Genomic DNA, 20,385 nt, shown 5'->3' with positions numbered 1-20,385 from the left:
GGAAAACAAATTAGTTAGGTTCAGAATATAAACGACAAACGATAGATCAGTATTTTCTACAAATACGTAGACCGAATTCCTGGGAGCCTCAGAATAAGTGAATTTGTAAGTATATCTCATATTTTACGTAAATTCCTTTTCATGTAATTACAATCTTATTCATTCGGTTCTATCAAAAATTTTATTAAAAAAAGAATATTTTTATGGGTGGCTATGTGGTAAGAAGCTTGCTTCCCAACCACATGATTCCGGGTTCGGTCCCTCTACGTGGCCCCTTGGGCAAGTGTCTTCCACTATAGCCTCGGGCCGACCAAAGCTTTGTGAGTGGATTTGGTAGACGGAAACTGAAAGAAGGCCGTCGTATATATATATAATTATTAGGGCAAAAGATAACATTTTTTTGTATGCCAATATGCTGAAAAATAGCCCTTACGGATATTTTTTTAATTTGTTAGCTTGCTTTCCTCGTTTCAACACGCTGTGTATTTATAGTGAAAAATATTGTATGCGGTTAGACAATTTAAGGTCTATTTTTCAGCATATTGACATAGAAAATTTTTTTCTTTTGCCCTTATTTATAATTGTTTATAATTTTCACCTTAAAAGGTATATTAATATTCTGGCGACTGATAAAACTTTTTTTGAAAAAATTTATTCTTATATTAGAATTATGTGTGTGTGTGTGTGTGTGTGTGTGTGTGTGTGTGTGTGTGTGTGTGTGTGTGTGTTTTTCTGTATCCCTCACCATCGCTTGACAAACTAGCGGTTTGGCAAAATAGACCGATCGAATAAGTACTAGGCTTACAAAGAATAAGTCCTGGACCCGATTTGTTCGACTAAAGGCGGTGCTCCAGCATGGCTGCAGTCTAATGACTGAAATAAGTAAAACAATAAAAGAATAGTACACGGACATCAGTTTCTCAATTGCGAGGTATCTCACCTGTTTCCATCTTTAGATACAAAAACTTTTCCCTTCACGTCTCTGGTTGAGACTCTGGTACAACTTGTAGAGCTTAAATTGAAGGTTAAACAAGCTGAAGTAATGGGGGAGTATCATAGCCTTATATTGAGAGTATTTCTTTGAGGTTTGAAAATTTCACTTGGCTACCCTTATCAGACGGGTAGTAATAATAAGTATATTGGGCTTCGTATATTTATACCTCAGCATCAGTTTAATGGCATGCGCTACTCTCTCACTCAATAATAATAATAATCTTTTCTATTACAGGGACAAGGCCTGAAATTTGGTGGGAGGGGGCTAGTCGATTATATCAACATCAGTACTCAACTGGTACTTAATTTACCAACCCCGAAAGAATGAAGTGGACCTTGACAGAATTTGAACTCAGAACCTAAAGACGAACGAAATGCCGCTAAGCATTCTGCCCGTCGTTCTAACGATTCTGCCATCTCACCGACTTAACAACAACAACAACAACAACAACAACAACAACAACAACAACAGCAACAACAACAACAATAATAATAATAATAATTATAATAATAATAATAATAATAATAATAATAATAATAATAATGATAATATCCAGCAGTTCTTGAGATATCTTGTCCACGGACAAACAAACAAACAAACAAACACGACTGAAAACAATATCTCCACTAAGGCGGAGACAATAATAATAATAATAATAATAATAATAATAATAATATTGTAATGATCTCAGAGGGGTAAACGGTTAAGTTAAAACCGGCAGGAGTTTGAACTCAGAATGTAAGGAGCCGGTAGAAATATCGCGATGTCTTTTTCCGACGCTCTAAAGATTCTGCCAACCCATCACCCTGGAAGAAGAAGAAGAAGAAGAAGAAGAAGAAGAAGAAGAAGAAGAAGAAGAAGAAGAAGAAGAAGAAGAATGAATGAATGAGGAGGAGGAGAGGAATACAGAAAAGAAATAGAAGAAGAATGAAGAATGAACGAGAGGATGGGTAGAGGAGGAGGAGGAGAAGAAGAAGAAGAAGAAGAAGAAGAAGAAGAAGAAGAAGAAGAAGAAGAAGAAGAAAAAAAAAGAAGAAGGGTAGATCTTCAACAACAACACCAACAACAACAGCAATCACGGTGTACATCTCGATAGAAAATCTGCCAACTCCATCTATTCTTATTTTTTCCTTAACATTTCTCCTTTCTGTATGTTTTTCATCTTGTTTCACTAACACTGCCATCCAACAACCCAAGAGCATACCATAAAATCTGGCGACTTTCCATTTAGATCTTACATTGCCATCTCACACATTTCACTGTACACGTTATCCCTAAGCTATATCTATGGATTCAAATTTTCTGTAACCTCCACCTAACCCAAGCGGAGGACATCTATTGACAAGCTTTCCTTCTCTCTGCAGCCGTAGGTTATAATAGTTTACCACGTATTTTGCAACACTTGTTTGTGTTCCTTACTCCTGGACAGATTTCATCCTTCACTTTCGAGACGACCATCGTAACAGCAGTGGTAACAGTATATGTATTGTATATGTTGTTGTCCTTGTTGCTGCTGCTGTTGGTGTTGTTTTTATTGTGTGGTGGTGGTGGCTGGTGGTGGTGGTGGTGGTGGTGGTGGTGGTGGTGGTGGCGGTGGCGGCGATGTTTTTCGTCATCGCTGTGATGTCGGTGGTGGTGGTGGTGGGTAAATTGGTGGCCTCGTGTTAGTGTTAGTGTTGGCAGAGTTAATGCTAGTCTTGAGGTGCTGCTTTGTATAGCTTCAAGTCAGCCCTAATCCAGCAAACCCTAGGTCAAAGAGTGTTCCAGTCGTGACCATCGCAGCTTTCATTTAGATGTATTGTATCGATGACTGTATCTTATAATGTATCCTTCTCTTAAGATGAGAGATTGTGCGATGAGAAATATTCGGCTAGTATTTCTAGCAGGTTGAAAAACTGCATAAAAGTTCCCTTATTGAATTCTTGAGTTGGCTGTTGTCCTGGGCAATAGATTAAACTAGGTAATGAGGCGCCACCAAGAGTTCAAAACTTACCTCTTAAATTCCCACTATCTTCATGTCTACTCTGGCCCGGTCTGGCAGTACCGGTCAAGTACTGAGGACTGATCCCTAGACGTGTTAGATAAGCACACTGGTCTGTGGACATGACCTGATGACACTCGAACCAGTCCGTCCGCCCAAGGGTTAAGGAGACCTTACACTATGCATAAAGATTCATGATTGTCGACGCATTTATGCATGGCATATCAAGAGAGAGAGGAATTTGTTTTTTCTTTTTTTTCTTTTTTTTTTGCTATGACGGTGATTCCTGTGGGTATTATCGTTAAACTTTTAAGTATTTTGAAAGCGCTAAATAAGTACTTTTCAGAATATTGTGCAATATATAATAAGGAATACATCCCTTATGCAAGACCTTCTTCAGTTGATACATTTCGGAATATAAACCGACTGATATAATTTGTTCTGTCTGCCTGTGTCTATATGTATGTATGTATGCATGTAAGTACGTAAGTAGGCATGTATGTATATATGTATGCATGTATGTATACGCATTTATATATATATATATATATATATATATATATATATATATATATATATATATGTATGTATGTATATGTATATAACTGATTGTGATGGAAGTGTATGAACGGTGTTGTTGTTGAGAGCTACACCAGTTCCGTTAACATCCCACCTGTAGAGAAATCGTCTATATGTACGTAACTGTTTCCCTTCCAAATCTACACTACAAATTCTCATCAACATTTCTCACAGATTGTTTCTCACTCCCCTTCCAGTCCTACTACTACACATCTACAATCGTTAAAAGCAAAGGACAAAACCTCTGATTGCTCAGACATCCGCAGTGCTTATCCTGAAAAAGTCCTCCACCCACAGGAAGGGGATTCTATGAAGAAATTTTAACGACACCAGAGACCCATATCAGAGTTAAAAGTTAAGTAAAGACTCTGTTCGGTCATGAATGACCATAGGATTGCATCTAGAAAGTTCCCCTCCGAGGCACAAGTCCGGGCAAGGTTGTTTATGAAACACCAGTAATTTCCCATGCATAACCAGCCTTCCCTCTCCACGCCATGCCACCGATGTTATCCGAAGGAAAGACCGATACAGCTTGGCAACAAAGGCAAAGGCCGATACACCTGAATGAACTGGCGCAGTGTGAAATAAAGTGTCTTGCTCATGAACACAACATACAGCCCGGTCCGAATCGAACTCACTACCTCGTGACTGTGAACCCGACACTCTAACCCCTAGCCATGCGCTTTCACATTATCTAGGATTAAATATTTAACCCTAGATTTTTATTTATCTAGGGTTAGATATAAGCAAAATAAGCTAAAAACTTCATAATATCAAGGTATTACCACTGGCAACTGAAGTGTGAAAAATCTCAAATATTTCAGCTACACTCAGTGCCACGTGTGGTCTCACTCAAAAAGCAAAGTATATGGCCGAAGAGTCAGGTTTCTGCTCATTATTTTGCCCGGACTAATGGAGGTGCAGGATAATCTGCCATCAGAAACTAGATATTGTACTTGGAGTGCGTGCGTGCATGGGTGCATGCATGTGTGCGTGCGTGCGTGCGTGCGTGCGTGCGTGCGTGCGTGCGTGTGTGTCTGTGTGTGTGTGTGTGTGTGTGTGTGTGTGTGTGTGCGTATTAAGAATGAGTTAGTGGCTCACTCCGTTGTTATTCAGTGGTTTCAAGCCCGTGAAGAGTTTTGTGTGCATCAACTAATTAATTCCTAATAAATATAAACTTTACCACATGCATTGAGTGCTTTCATATTTTGAACAAATATACACGTATATATGCGCGCACGCACGCACACACACACACACACATACATACATACATACATACATACATACATACATACATACATACACGCACACATAGATAGATAGATAGATAGATAGATAGATAGATAGATAGATAGATAGATAGATAGATAGATAGATAGATAGATAGATAGATAAAGTATGTGTTGATTGACTTCGTTGCTAATTAGAATTTGGTTCACGCATAGAGGTATGTTTACATCAACTAATTTGCAATGAATACATACCGTATAACATGTTGAATACATTTTCACTTGCTTAAACAAGATCATACATATATGTATGCATGTATGTATGTATGTATGTATATGTATATGTATGTATAAGTGTGCGTGCGTATGTGTGTGTGTGTAAGTATATGTGTGTGTGTATTTATGGATATATGTGCATGTGTGTTCTCTTCAATTTTTAATTATTTGAAATCTTCCTGTAAATGAGGAGCTGGTTTCGAGCAAAGATGAAAAACTTCATCACTGGAATGTAGATAACAAAAGCAAATTCACGTTTGAAACTTGAGAAAAGTCTTGCATGTATGCATGTATGTATGCATGTATGTCTGCCTGTATGTGTGTCTCCATGTACATATGTTCATGAGCATGCTATAGAATACGTCGGGTTTTTTTTTCTTTTTCCACTTCATTTTAGTTCTTGTACGTCAAAGCAGAGAAAAAAAATTATAAAAAAAAGAAATAAAAGCTAGAGAGAAAGAAAGAAAAACAGAAAAAATATAGAATGCAAATATGGAAAAAAGGAAACTTCAAGAATGTGTGTGTGTGTGTGTGTGTGTGTGTGTGTGTGTGTGTGTGTGTGTGAGAGAGAGAGAGAGAACTAATAAAAACCGAGACAAGTTCCACAGTTAGGTTGTGAGAAAGAGGCGAGATATATTTTAAAGTTGTTGGGAGCCAATACAGAAGCCTCGGTTTCAAGTGAAAAGCAAGGGTTAAATGTCAAGTCTTGTTGCTTGACTTGATAAAATAGTTAATTTGTTGCACTTGTGTTCATAGATAGACATGGGCATCGAGTGAGATTTTATCAAAGAAACATTAGTGGGCGATATTTGAAGTGAATTATGGAAGAAATTGCTTAGGGATGTAAAGGAAAAGAGGATTGGAAAAAAAAAGTAAAAAGACTGTATGGGAGAATAATGGAACTTGCGGCTGTATCTGGTGGAAAAAATTGTTGATAAGAGGATTAAATGAAAAGAAAAATTATTGAGACGAGAAATAAATTTTATCTGCATCGCTCTTCTTACAATTCTATTTACATGTTCAGAAGAATTGATACAATATTAATCAAAAAGTTAAAGAATGAAGAATTTTTTTTGTCTTGTTTTTATTTCAACTCCGTGGTCAGTATTTGTATATATTTTACACTACTAATATCAGGAAAATTAAAACTTCTTACAATACCTATGATTCTGGATGAGACAGGTATATTGGAGAACAATGTTGTTTTCTAGATACTATGACATTTCGTTTGTGTGTGTGTGTGTGTAAAATTATTTTGGTTTGAGGAAGTGCGTGTTACCTGATGATTATAGTTAGATCGTGAATTCGATGATCGAAATGCATTGAGCGTTGTATCATTGAACGAGGCACTATTTCACGTTGCTCCAATACAACTCAGCTAAAAGTAAGTATCGGAGACACCTGAAGCTTAACACTGGGGTAAGATCTTGTACTCTCACTTTACTCTTTGAAATTTCGGTCGGTTTCTATGACATGCAAATGACAGAGATCGTAACATCCCTCCTGGAGAGGACGCCAGTTCATCTCGGGGTAACTCATTTACAGCTAAGTAGATTGCAATAACCTGAAAAGAACGATTTTGCTCAAGAACACAACGAGTCGCCCGGTCTGGGAATCGAAAATACGAATGCTAGATCGTGAATGCAACACTCTAACCACTAGGCCACGCGACTTCATTTTAAGTTTGAGACGAACATTAAAAATAGAAACCGGTTTGTTATCGAAACTTATCGTTTCTTCTGTGTACAGGAGGAACCGACCTCGGTACTGAGGATCTGTCAAAACACCGGTGCTTCCACTGTATTCTGTGGTCAAACATTTCCTTTTGTATGTCACCTATTAACAGATGTGTCTATTGAGCTGTTTAAAGTTTAAATGTGTCGGCCGTGTTCACTACATACTGGTAATGGCCAGATGTGAACCGCTTACACTTTAAGAGAAATAACCGCAGCTTATGTCGTGAAAAGAAAGGCCTCGTTTTGGACTCAACTTATTGATGGAATCATAGGAGCACCGTTATGATATACGGAATGTCTGGGAAATTTAAACCTAGACCATTTTCAGGGCTGACCATTGCTCATTTTTTCTAGAATGGAAAGAAAAATAATCAGATAATCATGAAACAGAAGAATCGACTCTAGAACATGTTTGATATATTTATCAACCCCGAGAAGATGAAAAGCAAATTTGTTCTTGGTAAGATTTGAATTCAAGGCATGAATATCCGAAACGATTATCGCACTGCAATCTGTCCGATGCTCTAATGACTCTGTCAATTTGCCAACTGTAAAAAAAACAGCAGATAAAGGTATGCGGATCGGGGAAACATGGAAAGAGTTGCGTGCAATAATAATAACAAAAATAACAATGGTAATAACTATAACAACAGCAGAAAAGTTGATAACGAAGACATAAACAACGCTAACGGCTACAACTTAGTTCCCAACAACTGCAACATTAGCGAGAATAACAAATGCAACAGCACCACCACAAACAATACTTTATTAGTGACACTTCAGTTAGACGTGATGGGGGTGGGACGTTAATTTCATACTAAGCTATGAATGGTCTTTAATGAGTCTCAGGAATTATTGCATTTCACTAACTTTATTATATTATCGTAGTCAACGCCAGTTCACATGCTAGAATCGGTCACGCTAGGACTTTCTGTTTTGTTTATATTCTATTATTTTTTTTTCTTTTTAGTCTTCACCCTAGACCCTTCCGCTTCATCCTTATTCATCACACATTTATTGTGCAATCATGGAATATTCTCTCACGGTGAGGTCGTTCAACTTCCAAATATTCTCAACACCTTTAAAGAAGCTTTCTTCTTTTTTATTTACATAAACGTGCAAACTAATAATTTTTGGACAGTTGGAATGATGCAATTTGTAATATTTATGCTTCTTTTGTTGTTGTTTTATCCCTCCAGACTATTATTGATGTAAGTGAAGTAGAAATCACAAAACTTTGGATAAATTATTGATTTCTTAATTCTCAGCAGAAAATTTGGGTTGTTTTTTTCTTTATTTCTAATCTTTTATTTTTGACTTTTTTCAGTCATTGGTCTGCGGCCATACTGTGGCACCGCTTTGAAGGGTTTTAGTCGAACAGATCGACCTAAAACTTATATTTTTTTAAAGCCTGATACATATACTATCCCTCTCTTTGGCGAACTACTGAGTTACGTGGACGTAAACAAACTAACACCGGTTGTCAAACGGTGAGAGAACAAACACAGACACAAGTACACACGCATATATACACACACTCACATACTCACACGTGTGTGTGTGTGTGTGTAAATAAAAGACCCCCTTCGGTCATGAATAACCATGGGATTACACCTAGAAAGTTACCTCGCAAGACACATGTCCAAGCTAGGTTGTTTATGGAAAACTAGTAGTCGCCCATGCATACCACCCTTTCCTATCCATGCCACGGTTGTTATCCAAGGGAAAAGCAAAGGCCAATACAGCCTGGCACCAGTGACGTTACAACTCATTTCTACAGATGAGTGAACTGGAACAATGTGAAATAAAGTGTCTTACTCAAGAACACAACACACAGCCCGGTCTGGGAATCGAACTCATTACCTCATGATTGTGATCCCGACTCTCTAACCACTGAGCATATATATATCTGACGAGCTTCCACACAGTTTCTGTCTACCGAATTCACTCACAATGCATTGGTCGACCCAGGGATAGAGTAGAAGATACTTGCGCAAGGTGCTGTGTAGTGGTATTGAACACGAAATCACTAGGTTGCAAGCGAACTTCTTAACTACATAGTCATGCCTTGGATATTGTTGGTATACAGAGTTGACTTTACACAAATATTCTATTCGTAGTTGTTCATTTCCATCGATGCCGTCTGAATGACAAATGCAACTCCCATGAGGTTTCTATCATAGAATTATTAGGCACTTTACTACACAGTATCATAAGTACCTAGACATCATCTGTTTGTGTTAGAATCACGCTTTTAAAACAAAACATTCTCTTTGATAATTTGTATCTTGTATCTTTTACTTGTTTCAGTCATTTGACTGCGGCCATACTGGGGCACCGCCTCGAAAAATTTTTTGTCGAATTAATCGATTCCTGTACTTTTTTCAGCCTTACATATTCTACCGGTCTCTTTTGCCGAATGCTAAGTTACAGGGACGTAAACACACAACACCGGTTGTCAAGCGGTGATGGGGTGAAAGACACAATGACACACAAACATATATTATATATATATATATATATATTTATATATATATATATATATATATATATATATATATATATATATATATATATATATATATATATATATATATATATATATATATATATATATATAAACACACACACACATATATACAACGATCTTCTTTCAGTTTTCGTCAACTAAATCCACTCACAAGGCTTTGGTCGGCCCGAAACTTTAGTAGAAGACAGTTGCCCAAGGGGCCACGCAGTGGGACTGAACCCGGAACTATGTGGTTGGGAAGCAATCTTCTTACTACACTGCTGCGCATATGTTCAAAACTCTTTCGTATCGATATAGCGATAGATATGGCTCCGATTCCCAAGTACTTAGTCTATTCTGAGGTGGAAATGAAGACTTTAAATAATCGCATATCTACTTAGTCACTAATGAAATTGCTTCGAAATACTTTTCTTTGGTAATATAATATAATTGTAGTGCTGCGAGCTGGCAGAATCGTTAGCGCGCCGAGTGATATGCTGAGAGGTATTTCGTCTGCCGTTACGTTCTGAGTTCAAATTCCACCGAGGTCGACTTTGTCTTTCATTCTTTCGGGGTCGATTAAATAAGTACCACTTACGCACTGAGGGCGATTCGATGTAATCGACTTAATCCCTTTGTCTGTCCTTGTTTGTCCTCTCTATATTTATCCCCCTGTGGGCAATAAAAAAATAAATATAATAATAACTCTTTCTAATTTTGGCAGAAGGCCGGCAGTTTTGAGATGGTGGGTGCACGTCGATTATAATGACCCCAATATTTATTTTATCGATTCCGAAAGGACGAAAGGCAAAGTCGACCTCGACGGCATTTGAAATCAGAACGAAAAGCCGGAAGAAATGCCGCTTAGCATTTTGACCGACGTACGAACGATTCTGCCAATACACCATCTTAATGTAATATAATAACAATAGAAGGGCGGCAAGCTGGCAGAATCATTAGCACGCCGGGCGAAATGCTTAGCGGTATTTCGTCTGCCGTTACGTTCTGAGTTCAAATTCCGCCGAGGTCGACTTTGCCTTTTATCCTTTCGGGGTCGGTTAATCCTTTTGTCTGTTCTTGTTTGTACCCTCTACGTTTAGCCTCCTGTGAGCAATAAAGAAATACATATAACAACAATAGGTATACTGAATATAGTGCTCAAATGCATTACAAAAAAAGTTAGCATAGGTTCTGCTGAGGCTCGAACTCACGACTTTATGCGTGTGAGGGAGACGTGATAACCACTATACCACAGAACACAGTTAATTCTAACATAATTTTGAAGGAATACGATCTTTACTACGCAGCGGGAATTAAATTGGTTTACTGGCAACTATCATTAAATTTTGACAACTGTCGACTGCACTAAATTACTTGCTTTATCGTAGATGAAAGATGGGTGTAATATGTAAATACTGCATCTTCGTTTTACTTTTATATGTTCTTCTTACTGTAATATCAACTAAAACTTTTATTTAATATTTTCTCTCTTTGCAGTATCGGACATGTGCAGAAGGTTGCTGTCCCCACGAATATTGTGCCTACCACCGAATATGCTACCCGAAAATACATTGCCATTTCGGCTGTCCAGATGGAAGCTGCCAGCACGGTGTCTGCTTGCCAGATCCACCGTGTCACAAGAGGGCCTGTGGTATGGGTAACAGTTGCTCAATGAATTTCAATCTCGGCTACAACACATGTCAATACAACCTGGACATTGGTAGCACATTATGTGTTGATCGGTATGGCCACGCGGTAACAAGCGCTCCTTGACAATAAAGTTGGTTTTCGTTCATACATCACATTCATTTAGGGATATCGTTTGATGAACATTTTCAACATATCATACACCGTGTACTTACGCTTACATATAAATACTCACATATACTCACATACTAATATATATATACATATATATAAACATATATAAACATATATATAAAATATATATATATATATATATATATATATATATATATATATATATATATATATGTATGTATGTATGTATGTATGTATGTAAATACATATTATTTACATTTTACATAATATATTTATGTATATGAACATATCTATTAAAAACAAATATATCTGCATATTTATTTTTCCCTAGGTGTATGTATGCATATATGTATATATATATATATATATATATATATATATATATATATATATATATATATATATATATATATATATATATATATATATATATACATATATGCATGTATATACATGTACATATATATATAAGCAAGCATATTCGTGCACTCATAACACACACACGCACACCATAGATACACACACAAACACACACAAACGCACATATCACACACACACCACACACACACACACACAAATACACACGCAAACACACACAAACACATACAAACACACACGCAAATACATGCACTCGCGCGCGCACTTTCACTCACAATGTTTCCTTCATATAGAGATTTTAAATATCATCTGTCTTTACCGTACGAAATAATCCTGGCTAGAGATTAACGACGGTTTCTCAAGGATTACCCGAAGGGGATTGTTAAGTATTATCAGATGGTATTGACAGTAACATGATGCAAGAACATCCAAAGTTTAAAATCTTCAATGAACAGACATTACTACAATTAATTTATTTATATATTCTTTTAATGCATACACATTAATAAAACATTTAAATATATATATATATATATATATATATATATATATATATATATATATATATATATATATATATATATATATATATATATATATATATATATGTGTGTGTGTGTGTGTGTGTGTGTGTGTGTATATATATATATGTATGTATATATATTTATATATATATATAAATATATATACATATATATATATATAATATATATACATACATATATGTATATATATATATATATATATATATACATATATATATATATATATACATATATATATATATATATATATACATATATATATATATACATATATATATATATATATATATATATATATATATATATATATATATATATATATATATATATATATATATATACGCCATTTTATAGATTATATATTTTCAAGTACATATACATGAATACATTTCTAAATCTCTTTACGCAATGCATTACAACTCTTTCAGCCTTTCCTAAGGGCGTCATGTTCATCACCCACCAGAACATATTTGCAGAAAATAATAATAATAAAAAAGAAATACGAAGAACAAACTGAAGAGTTACTATCATATTTTCTAATCCTTGCACATAAACACAAACGCACACTCAAGAACAACTACATACAAATACATACACACATAGATACATGCACATACATTCATAAATTCATTACAGTTTAAGGCAACCACATATGATCACACAACTGCCTAAGTTTCTACCGAGGACATAAGCTAGCAAGTGAACTATCGGCCTTCCCACAACACAGAAGGATGACAAATAAAGGACAAAAAACGGGAAGATTATTTATACAACAAAGACTTCTAAGAGAATAATCTTGTCACATAATATATCAAACTGTATGTACAAGTGTGTCTTAAACATCATTCAATGAAAGCATATAACCAATTATGACTTTGGTGATGACGACGACGACGACGATGATGATGATGATGATGATGATGATGACGGTGACGACGTCCACATCTAGAATGATCATCAGAGTAGTGCTAGAAGTGATAATGGTGGTGAACTGCACAGCAAATTGGGTGTATAAATGTAAATCTGTGTAATTTGTCGAATTGTATTCATTTATCATGAGTGTATGTGCGAAAAAAAAAAAGAAACTTTCCTCATTGAGTATAGATGAGCACACATATACAAATACGTATATAGTATGCCTGTGTACATATGTGTGTATATATATATATATATATATATATATATATATATATATATATATATATGTATGTATGTATGTATGTATGTATACATATTTGTATGTGTATACATATATATGTATACATGCATATATATATTTATAGACATACATATAGATGAATATATATGTATGTATATACATATTTATAGATGTATATTTATATATATATATATATATATATATATATATATATATATATATATATATATATGTATATATATATATATATATATATATATATATATATATATATATGAAGAATATTCATTCGCCTATATACACATTCATAGATGTATGTCTATTCGTTTGTGTAGGTATTTCAGTGGGTATGTATATGCATATGTAGCTACGTGCTTACAAAACGTTATATGGATGCCCATATACAGGAAACATACATACATAATATATTAATACATTCATACATATATATGCATGCATATGTATATCTATGTATATATGTGTGTATGTATCTGTATATATATATGTATATGTATAGATATAGATACATATATACACGCATACATATATATATATATGCATATATACATATATATACATACATACATATATATATATATATATATATATATATATATATATATATATATATATATATATATATATATATAAATTATATATATTATATATACACTCACATACACACACACATATATTTATATATATGCGTGAGTGTGTGCGTATTTATATGTAGGTATGTATGCATCCATGTAAGTATGTATATTTGTGTCTATATGCATATATATATATAAACGTTCATATATATATATATATATATATATATATATATATATATTTATATATATATACATGCATACATACACACACACACATACATATATAGGTATATAGATATATATTATATATATATATATATATATATATATATATATATATATATATATATATATATTCTTTGTAATAACATATTTCTTTCTGTGTAATGTTTACAATGAAAGTGTAGCGTGGAGAATAATCAACAAACACGTTAGATAAATGTATAACGCAAAAATGTTATAAAAATATCTTTATAAAAGTTACTATTGATACATTAAAATGTTAGTTATGTAATATGTGCGTTTCTTTTTTTTTATTGTATGCATGTATGAGTTGAATTATATATGTGTGTGTGTGTGAATGTGTGTATGTTCGTATCTGTATGTAGGTGACTTAATTGAACTTGTTTGTACATCTCTGAATTGTATATGCGCTTGTCTTGTGTATGTGTGTATGTGTAAACGTGGTTTACTTCATGAAATTATGATTATATGTATGCATATCTTATGTGGCGCTTGTGCATATGATTCGTTACATTACCAGATATGTGGAAATGTAAGTGTGGAATGGTGTTTACAATGCATTTTGAATATATATATATATATATATATATATATATATATATATATATATATATATATATATATATATGTGTGTGTGTGTATATATATATATATATATATATATATATATATATACAATATATGTATATGTATATATATATATATATGTAGGAGAGAGGCTAACATTTCATATTTATGCCCAATATTTATGAGCTGCAAATACTCTATAATACATATAAATGTATTTTACGTAGATAAATTATATATGGCATAATATGCGCGTATCTACATTCATACACAAAGGTAGGTACGAATAGAGAGAGAGAGACAGACAGACAGACAGACAGACAGACAGACAGACAGACAGGTATGAGAGATTAGAAATGAAGAGATACCATTTTAATTACGTGCATGCCAAAGTGTATTTAGTCTTTCTGTAATTTGTGTGTGTGTGTGTGTGTAATAAATTACGATAATTGATGAAGGAAACGGAAGATAGATTTAGTACTATATATATATATATATATATATATATATATATATATATATATATATATATATATATATACGTGTGTGTGTGTGCGTATACATTTACACATACACAGATGTATCTACATATACGTGTATAAATATATAATTGCATATATGTATATAGATATGTATATGTGTGTGTGTATATGTATTTATATATATGTGTGTATGTGTGTGTGTGTGTGTGTGTATACATATATATATATATATATATATATATATATATATATATATATATATATATATATATACAGGGTGTCCACAAAGTCTGGGTACACGGAGTAAATAAAATCATAACATAAACAATTAAATATAAGACTTCTTTTTCTGGAGTGTGTTGAAAGAGAAAGTTTACTCAAAAACAATTACTGATTTATTTATTAACATTATAATTAAATAAAATAGTTTTGTTTGAAAAGTATGTGCTAATCCCCGTGTACCCAGACTTTGTGGACACCCTGTATATATATATATAGAGAGAGAGAGAGGGGGGAGACAGAGGGAGAGAGAGAGAGGATTCGTTTGATGCCTCTTGTGTCACTAGTCGAAGTTTTCACCCATTCACTCTTGGTTAAAGAAAAACAAAATATTTCTTGAGAAATTTGTCTCTTGACAAAACGTAACGATTACATGAAACTTTGAGTAGTGACACGTAAAACAGCAGCCGAGTATATCACATAATCGATCATACAATAAAACATGTAGACCTTGCCCTTTTCGTCGTGAAAAAGAAAAGGTTTGTATATGAGTGTGTGTACGTTTGTGTGCGTTCATATACATAATAATTTTGCAGCCGAGTTTTATATAATAAATGATATCAAAGATTAGACAAGTGGTTCCCAATCTTTTCAAAGTGGTTCTCAACAGTGATTCACAACCCTTTTATTTATATGAGTTCTTTCACATACTCCTTTTAATATGCGTATCCTTATATATATATATATATATATATATATATACATATATGTGTGTGAAATTTTGAATTTAGTTCACGGATCCCCAGTACTACCTTTGCGGAACACCAGGGTCTGCGGAACACCAGGGTCTGCGGAACACCAGGGTCTGCGGAACACCAGGGTCTGCGGACCCCAGGTTGGAAACCACTGCATTAGACCATACCCTTTATCCAACGCTGACTTCTGTTCGAATAAGGACAAGACACCCACTGCAAGGATTCGAACTATATATACTTTATGACGGCCGGGTAAATGCATGCCTAATTACACTATACTGAAAATATGTCATCCTTTAATACTCAATTTAGTTATATATAGATGTGTATACATACGCACATATATATATGTGTGTGTGTGTGTGTGTGTGTGTGTGTGTGTGTGTGTGTGTGTTTATGTGTGTGTATATGTATATATATGTATACGTATTTGTATATATATATATGTATATGCACACATGTATATATATATGTATATATATGTATATATGTATATGTGTATATATATACATATATATACATGTGTATGTATGTGTGCATATATATACATATATATGTGTGTGTGTGTGTGTAAATGTATTTATGTATGTGTGTGTGTATATATACACACACACACACACACACACACACACATATATATATATATATATATATATATATATATATATATATATATATATACATATATACAAACACACTTACCTTCTTTTGAACCTATTTTTCAACTCTACAAGTATCTCGCCTATATAATTCGTCAAATGCCTGGTATTTTTATTAATGTCCAATATGGAAAGACATATCCCCATGGTTTTGATGTTTTTTGACGAGAAAATATGCGCAAATTATGAATTAAGATCATTGATTTTGAATGAGTACGATATTAAAGATTATACCCATTTGAACTACTAATCTGAAATCGAAAAAGGACCCCCAGGCCGTATGGCGAGACTTAAATCCATTAAATTTCGTTAGATTTCTTGCTCCTTTCTTTTTGAAATTAAGTATATCAATGTTCATTGCTTGTAGAACTGAACGATTCAATCTTCATAGCCATGGCGCCTGTTTTACAGATAAATTACAATCATATAAAGCATGTTCACCTAATTTGATAAAGCGAGCAAACATTAATACAATGTGGTGTACTGGATAACGCGATACATGCAGTACCACACACACACACACACAGAAAAAACAACCACTCGTACTCACGACGGATACACATGCAATTTGATTTGTTTTATATCGAAACATGTTCCACTTGTTGATCATCCTACAGACTTGACTTATGGTATGATAACATCAAATACATATGTAATAATTGTGGCCTTATAGTAACTAGCAATATTTCCATTATGTACACATATGCAGATGGTTGGATATTAGCGTTAGTGCCCTTCGTTTGGAAGGTTGTTTCCCTTTTGTTCAGCCTCTAATGACTTTCTAGTAGTGAACTCAAAATGCAAAACTCAAAGCAAGAGAACAGAATAAAAGTAAAACGAAGAATGTAAAACGAAAAGAATGTAAAAAGAAATAGATGGCATAACTTGCCAGACAACATGAATTATAACTGATATGAAACGATAAATCAAGAGTGAAATTAACATTTGATGGCTATATGTATGAAATATCTACGGAGTGCAATAAATTTCTGTTACAATCTTTCGGTCTGAAAGTGGAGTTGAGCTTAAAATGTTCAGCAAGAAAATAACTGGAGTCTTGCTAGTCACTCAGTGTCGCCGTTGGTTACAGCGATGCGCTGTACCTGATATATACGGGCTGTTTGAGTGTTATTGGTCATGAATGTGTGTGTGTGTGTGTGTGTGTGTGTGTGTGTGTGTGTGTGTGTGCGTGCGCGCATGTTTGTGCATGCGTTTATGTGGTATGAAGTTCAACACGTAGTATAGCTCTCGATTACTTAAGCTCTTAATGGTTTTTATGATAATAATAATAATAATAATAATAATAATAATGATAATTCCTTTGATTAGCCACAGGGACATATATATATGTATATATATATGTGTGTGTGTGTATATATATATATATATATATATATATATATATATATATATATATATATACACATATATATATATACGTATATATATATATATATATATATATATATATATATATATATATATATATATGTGTGTGTATATGTATATATATATATATGTAGAATACCCAATATATTTGGCGTTCTGCAATCTAATACCGTTTTATATGGCCGTAGCCAGGATTCTAAGCAAGGATGGGATTCTCGTTTATCAAAATGAATCCACTATTATCCATCTTATTTTGGAAAAAGCGCAAAATCAAAATAAATGTTAGATGATAATTATATTTACATGAAGCTGCGGGGCACATGATCCTATAGAACTTCCTCTGGTTACGGAGGTGTTTCATAGAGTTATATGTGACAATGGCCATGGCGTAGGAAATAAGCTGTTGCGCAAAGTCTAATGTGGCCTAGGTTCGGTTCGCAAAGCAATTTTATTTACTCCCCTAACGTCAGTATGAAAGACTTGGATATCACCTCCCACTAAAGTCATGAGAACTGATCATCCATTCATGGCTATCTTTAATTATAAAATATTAACCAACTGTAAAGGAGGTGATCATAATTGCATCAAATTTTGGCCTAAGGCCAGCAATTTCGAGAGATGAGGTAAGTCGATTACATCGATTCCAGTGTTCAATTGGTACCTATTCTATCGAGCCCGAAAGGGTGAAATGCAAAGTCGACCTCGGTAGAGTTTGAACGCAGAACGTAAAGATGGATGAAATGCCACTAAGCATTTTGACCGGCGTGTTAATGATTCTGCCAGCTCGCCGCCTTACAAGGATGTGATCATAATAATTGCTTGTTATAACTTGAAAGGAAAGTAGCGAGCTGGCTGAATCGTTGGCATGTCGTAGAAAATGCTTAGCGGTATTTTGTCTGTCTTCACGTTCTGAGTTCAAATTGCGCTGAGATCAACTTTGCGTTTCATCCTTTCGAGATCGATAAAATAAAGGTCAGTCAAGCAATGGGGACCAATATAATCAGCTAACACCCTCCTCCCAAATTTTAGGCCTTGTGCCTATAATAGAAAGGAGTAGTAATAGTAGTAGTAGTAGTAGTAGTAGTACACTAGTTCATGCTAATATAGTTAGCAGGTATTTTATCTTTAATGTTTGGTGACAACTTTCCTCAAATCTCAAGAACCTTCCTTAGGATTCTTACAGAATATAGAATGGTTCTTTTCTGCAGGTAGACAATGCAAGTTCCAATTCCAATCTCTTTCAGTCTTTTAAGTAGCATTTTGAATGTTGCGCCAAGTGCATCAATTACTACAGGATAATTGTTTCCTTGGTCACCCAACGCCTCCGCAGTTCTCTGATGTATGTAGATCTTAATATTTCTCAGTTTTTTTTTCCCATTTCATTGGTATCGACTCTCCTATCTTAGAGAAATGCAAAACTTATGATCTTACACTGTTTATTTTGTCCTTTATCATCATATATTGTCTTCTTGCATCAGTAGTGCAACCAGTCTTTATGGGGAAGTCCCACAAGATCTTGTAATTCTCATTTTCTGTCACAGACTTTCGTTCATGTTCATACCACTTTTCTGCTGTTCTGAAGCCACACACTCGACTAACATCCCAATGTACTCTTTTGCTTACACAGTCCGGTCTGTGCTTATACTCCTTTTGTGCTAGTATACTGCACTCATTCAAAAGACGATTGATACTTTCGTCTCCTTTCCTGCAGATTCTACAGTTGCTGTCCGGCTGAATTTCGTCGATCTCTGCCTTTATCAGATTTGTTATCAAATTTGACAGAATCGTTAGCACGCCGGGCAAAATGCTTAACGGCATTTCGTCCGTCTTTACGTTCTGATTTCAAATTCCGCTGAAGTCGACTTTGCCTTTCGTCTTTTTGGGGGTCAATGAAATCAGTACCAGTTGAGCACTGAGGTCGATGTAAAAAGAATTTCAGGGCTTGTGCCTATAGTGGAAAGGATTATTATTTTTTTTTTTTTTTACTATTATTATTATTATTATTATTATTATTATTATTATTATTATTATTATTATTATTTTAAGGTTGCGAGCTTGTAGAATCGTTAGCACGCCGGACAAAATAGCCCACGGCATTTCTTTCCGCTGTACATTCTGAGTTTAAATACTGTTAAGGTCAATTTTGCCTTTCATCCTTTCAGAGTCGATAAAATAAGTACCAACTGAACACTAGATTTGATGTAATAGACTAACTCCCTCTCCCAGCATTTCAAGCTTTGTACCTGGAGTAGAAAGAACTATAATGTGAGTGGAGAGCGCACAGTTTAATGGTTCGGGTGTTGG

General features: G+C 34.2%; 1 protein-coding gene and 1 long non-coding RNA gene across 2 annotated transcripts in view; one reads left to right on the top strand and one right to left on the bottom strand.

The window, feature by feature from the left end:
* The window catches only part of LOC106870289 (uncharacterized), a 300,263-nt gene extending 289,031 nt beyond the window's left edge, over nucleotides 1–11,232 (top strand). Inside the window, exon 2 of the mRNA XM_014916311.3 lies at nucleotides 10,805–11,232. Within this exon, the coding sequence (XP_014771797.1) occupies nucleotides 10,805–11,080 (276 nt within the window). The 3' untranslated portion in view covers nucleotides 11,081–11,232. The remainder of the gene's footprint in view (nucleotides 1–10,804) is intronic.
* LOC149137739 (uncharacterized) overlaps nucleotides 1–20,385 on the bottom strand; it is a 76,251-nt gene that overhangs the window by 36,237 nt on the left and 19,629 nt on the right. The gene's annotated exons all lie outside the window — the stretch shown is intronic.

This window comes from Octopus bimaculoides, chromosome 1 (genome assembly GCF_046866305.1).
Source record: "Octopus bimaculoides isolate indiv1 chromosome 1, ASM4686630v1, whole genome shotgun sequence".
In the NCBI taxonomy this organism is placed as follows: Eukaryota; Metazoa; Mollusca; class Cephalopoda; order Octopoda; family Octopodidae; genus Octopus; species Octopus bimaculoides.
Note: the sequence above shows the minus strand (reverse complement) of the source record. Positions and strands in the feature narration are given on the sequence as shown.